Source organism: Gopherus evgoodei, chromosome 10 (assembly GCF_007399415.2).
Source record: "Gopherus evgoodei ecotype Sinaloan lineage chromosome 10, rGopEvg1_v1.p, whole genome shotgun sequence".
In the NCBI taxonomy this organism is placed as follows: domain Eukaryota; kingdom Metazoa; phylum Chordata; order Testudines; family Testudinidae; genus Gopherus; species Gopherus evgoodei.
In genome coordinates this window covers 63,781,952-63,786,560 of record NC_044331.1, presented here as the reverse complement: position 1 = coordinate 63,786,560, position 4,609 = coordinate 63,781,952, and the positions used below count along the sequence as shown (strand labels likewise).

The 4,609-nt window shown below is 42.8% G+C and overlaps 1 protein-coding gene across 3 annotated transcripts in view; it reads left to right on the top strand.

The window, feature by feature from the left end:
• Nucleotides 1-108: 108 nt before the first annotated feature.
• The window catches only part of ZC3H7A (zinc finger CCCH-type containing 7A), a 50,178-nt gene continuing 45,677 nt past the window's right edge, over nucleotides 109-4,609 (top strand). For 2 of the 3 annotated variants that reach the window (XM_030578954.1, XM_030578953.1), the window contains exon 1: nucleotides 109-352. In XM_030578954.1, the coding sequence (XP_030434814.1) occupies nucleotides 135-352 (218 nt within the window). In that variant the 5' untranslated portion in view covers nucleotides 109-134. The remainder of the gene's footprint in view (nucleotides 353-4,609) is intronic. The other variant, XM_030578955.1, reaches the window with a different exon arrangement.

The window sequence follows — 4,609 nt, the reverse complement described above, 5'->3', positions numbered from 1 at the left end:
CCAATCGAAGGAACGGAGAGGCAGGAGGGGACATATAGAGCCAATCAGAAGCAAAGAATCTGTTGGCTTCAGCCAATCAGAGGAGCTGGTCCTGTCCTAGGAATTGTGGAGCCGATGTGAAAAGCAGAAGAAATATGCCCACAGCTGCTAATCGGGAGGGGCTGTTGTGCTTGAGGCGGCTGATTGTGGCGCTGGCCTCCCAGCGGCCGAGGGCGCAAATACAAGCGGGCCAGGTTTCATCAGTGCAGCTGCCGAGGCAGGAGTGGAGACGCTGCTGTTGTTGTCGTGCTGAGAGCTTGCCGCTGCCTCCACCTTCTTCCTCAGCTGCGCCGTCGCCGGACCTAGCGAGCAGGTAGGCGGGGGGCTCATCGAACGGGGGAGCTGGCGGCTAGATCCCCCACCCCAGTGGGGCAGGCGGTCCGTTGCTCCTCACCGCCCCCGGTGGCGGTGGCGGTAGCGGTGCTCTCGGCCCACTTCCCCCGCCACTCCCTCGCTAGGGAGGGTGCTGAGTGTTGCCCCCTCCCCGGAGTGTCGAGGTTGGGTTTATTCCCCCTAGCAGCCGGGTTACCCTGGTGCCTCCCCCCTCCTCAGCTCCTGTTAATCTTGTGCTTGGCTTGGTGAAGACCCTCGTGGGTGGTTCTGCGGGGGGCTCGTGATGGCTCGGTGACGGGGGGAGGTGAGAACACACGACAGGCAGTGCTAAGTGCCTGTTGCCCTTTGGGGGTGATCCCTCTGTGGTGTGAACGGAGCGTGTGTGGAACCTCTTCCAACCGCTGACAATCCCTGCTGAGGCTGGAGGGCCCCGGTGAGGGTGGGGGGGGAGGTGCTGGGGGACAGGCCGCCTCAGCCTGTCAACCCTTTCAGCCTAATTGTGACTTGACAGAACTTCAAAAGCACCTATCCACTCAGTCTGGTCAGTTTTAAACAATGATTTACAGTAAGGGCAGTCGCTCCCGAGTATGTCAGCTGTTTTTTGTGGTTTTACAACTGCATTTTTCTATGGCTTTTAAAATGGCAGTTTTCTGCCCCTGTTGTTGTGTGATGAGAGTGAGAGAAGAAAAAATTAATTGGCAAAGGAGGCAAGGTGACTATAAGAAACTCATTATTCAGAGTCTGATTGTACGCAAAGTGGTGTCAAATACACCAAGTAATAATAATGATAAAATGCTTTTCAGGTACACCCTAAAGAGTAGTAATGAACCGTCACTAATGTTACACAGTCTGTGGTGTGAGTTACCTTTTCCTTTTGTATATGATATTCTTTATTTCCTGTATGTTAGGAATGAATGTTTGTTTATAATTGGTATGAATTAATTTCTACAAAGTTAAGAAAAACACCTTAATATATGCAAAATGCTATCACATTCACAAATTGAGCAGTCAGGAGAAATACAGATAAATACTTAATCTTTCAGTTATAGTAAATGTTACTTGGAAAGTAATAGGCCAAAAAAGAATACAGAAGTGATTTTAAAGTTGGTATCTCTATAAAGACACATTGTCAGTTGTAGGCATCAGATTTAATTGATTAGTTGGGTGAAACTTCTATTAATATCATTTTCTTTCTTAATACTTTTTCTGTCTAAACAAATATTTTAAGCGTCTTTATTAAAAACGAACCTCAAACACCACCCCTCTAAAACAGTCTGAACTTCTTGGGAGTGAGAAGTAACTTTGCAGTGCTGATATCTTCTGTTCTAAGTTTTCATGGGGCTTTTAAAAATGACAGGGGAAGTGTGACAGCATAAAGGAAAACAAAACATGATTAGTGTCTTGCCTTGTCATAAGTGGAAAGAATCTAAACATGCTGTAACAAAACACTACTGATACACTCATTTTAAAAATTATTTATTATTCAGCACTTGACATTTAGCTTATTTTCTGTTTCACTTATTATATTTAGATGTTTCCTCATAAACACAGTTTAATTTAGTTTCAGTTAACTACAAACTATTGCAAATAAAGTAGGGGAGTTGGGATATTGCAGTTAAGAGGAATTTTATTAAACGACTCGTCATGGCACAGGACAGTTCACTAATGGTTTCTTACTACTAACTTAAATAATCTTAAGCTTAATCACTGTGTTTAAAACTAGTAAATAGAGATTGTATTTTAAATAATGCTAAATGATTTTTTTTCTGCATGGAATGCAGTTTTGATGGTACTGGGAACAGTGGAGACATCCCTGGGTATATGTGGATGAGATCTCAACCTGGAGTAACTAGGACAGTGTTCCATGTGCTTCCCTCTTCACCTTCCATTTGCCGTCAGTGCTTGTGGGGGGTTGGTTCTCTTCCACTCCCCCCGCCCCCCCCGTGCTGCCAGACGTGGGAAGGGTATCGTGTGCTGAATCAGGGCAGTGGGCCTGGCCTGCCCATCACTGGGCTGCTGTTGGTGATGGGGCCTGGTAACGAGACCAAGTGATTGGCTTCTGCCTACAGCAACTGGATAGGGAGAGAGGTTGCTACTCTGTGCTGCCTAGGTGAGTAGACATTTTGGGCTCCCAGTTTCAGCCCCACTCTGAATTGAGTTGCTTGATCTCTTTTGATGCCAGGGGCTAGGCTGATGACCAGTTCTGGGATCTAGATGGGGCTTTTTCTGATATTGCAAAACTGGCAAACTGCCAGCTGGAGATCTGGTTTGGGGGATTTAAATTACAACTGCCACAACTTTGGAAAGTTCCAATGTAATTGGTGGGTTAGAAAGTGCCCACTTGAGGCCCCATTAACTCAGTGATTCTGGACACAGCAATGCACTGTGAAGGGATTTGCCTCTATATCTTTTGCAGCTTGTGGCACCATTCATTTTATCACTTCTACCTCTGGCAGAGCATAGAGGAGGATAGTGGGTTGGGGCTCAGGCTTAAAATCAGGGTCCCATGGGTGGCCTGAGGATGTGGAGGGGCATAGCCTTGACACCCACTTTAAGGTTTATGACACCCAGGCCATTGGTACCAGTGGAGAATGGCACTTGAACAATCCTGCCATGTAGTTTACAGTTTTCCCCGAAATCTAGAAAATCACATACTATTCATTATGATAAGCGTATGTTCTGAGGTTTTCAGCTTTCTAATGTCAGCTGTTTTCACTGTAGTGGTGCATGGAGGGGAGAGAGAGAGAGAGAGAATTGTTTTCACAAAGGGGGAAGGTTAGTGTGTGTAACTGATATAACTGGTTGGAATTTTGTCAAAAATAAGACACCCCCCCAAAATATAAACCCCCATAGTTCTTGGGGCAGACACCAACCTAGAAGATGAACATTTAAGAATTATAATCACACTTTGTACTTGCTTATAATTTTCTTAACCTTTGCAGAAGCAGTCGCTAGAGCTCTAATAATCTGAATGAAAACTGTGTAGCTTTTTAACAATTTTGTTATTCTTCATCATTGAAACTGAAGTACAGAGCAGTCAATTTGAAAATATCTACAAAATTGTTTCCTAAAATCCACTCCAAAAGAGACTTTTTAAGTAATGTTTTTATCTTACAAGGTCATGATGTGAAATTATTTTAGTAAATAAATTATCCTTGCTAGCTACTGCGCATGTAATGCATAGGGCGTGCCATATTATAAGAAGTCTTTTTTACAGTTCTTCACTCATCTATGTCAAGAGAGAGAGATCCCACAGTGCTCTGCAAAGCTAAACCTAGCTTTTGGCATTAGCGAATATAAAACCTGTCAAAGGCAAGATACATTTGTTCTGTGTCCTAGTACAGGTACCTTCGCAGTATCCAAAACAGAAATAAGGAGAAGTACAGAACAGCAAGTTAAGGAACTGATACAAACTGGTGGGTAGGATCTTAGGTGACATAAAATGCTTTATAACTTGTAAGCAATTGTGCTATAAATATAAGTGGTTGGTGGAATAATTCTAAGCACCCCCACTGTGGAACAGCACTGCAAGAAACGCTTCTGAGAAGGATTGATATCTTATTAACTCTTTCCTTTCTGTATTGTACTGCTTTTTTGAGGCTATGTTTGGTTGGTTGATTTCTTAAGCGTTCTTAATAATAAACCTTATGTGTAGTCAACTGGCTACACTTTTAGACAATATTTTGCAGTGTTCTGTTGGGGTCTTTGACAGTTTTATCCTGTTCAAACAATCAAAAATTGAGAGGAAGTTAATAAAGCTAGTCTTATTGTTAGCAACTGTTTTCTTTTAATTGAGGTTTTCGTTAGCTTGACTTAAAATGACTTTTTTAATACTACAGTCTGAGGTTGCATACATAGGTCTTACAGTTTGTGATATGCTAATTCTTGAAACTGGTCAGACCAGCTGAATTGTGGGTATTGCACCTAAATACAGTTTTTTGCAACTCTAGTATCTAACATTTCCATTTTATAATTAATGTTTCTGGCTAACAACAGTTTTCTTGCTTCAAAGAGTCTTTGTGCTAACCTAATTTGTGACATTGGGCAAGTCACTTCACTTCTGTATCAAAATTTCAGTTTCCCCATTTTGCAAAGGGGAGTAATGATACTTACCTTCCTTTGTAAAGTGCTCCAGGATCTCTGGAAGAGAAGTGCTATATAGAAAATGTGTGGTGCTGGTTATTGGTTTTGAGTTTTAGCAGTTGATCAAAGTGATCTACTTTCACTGACATCCGTA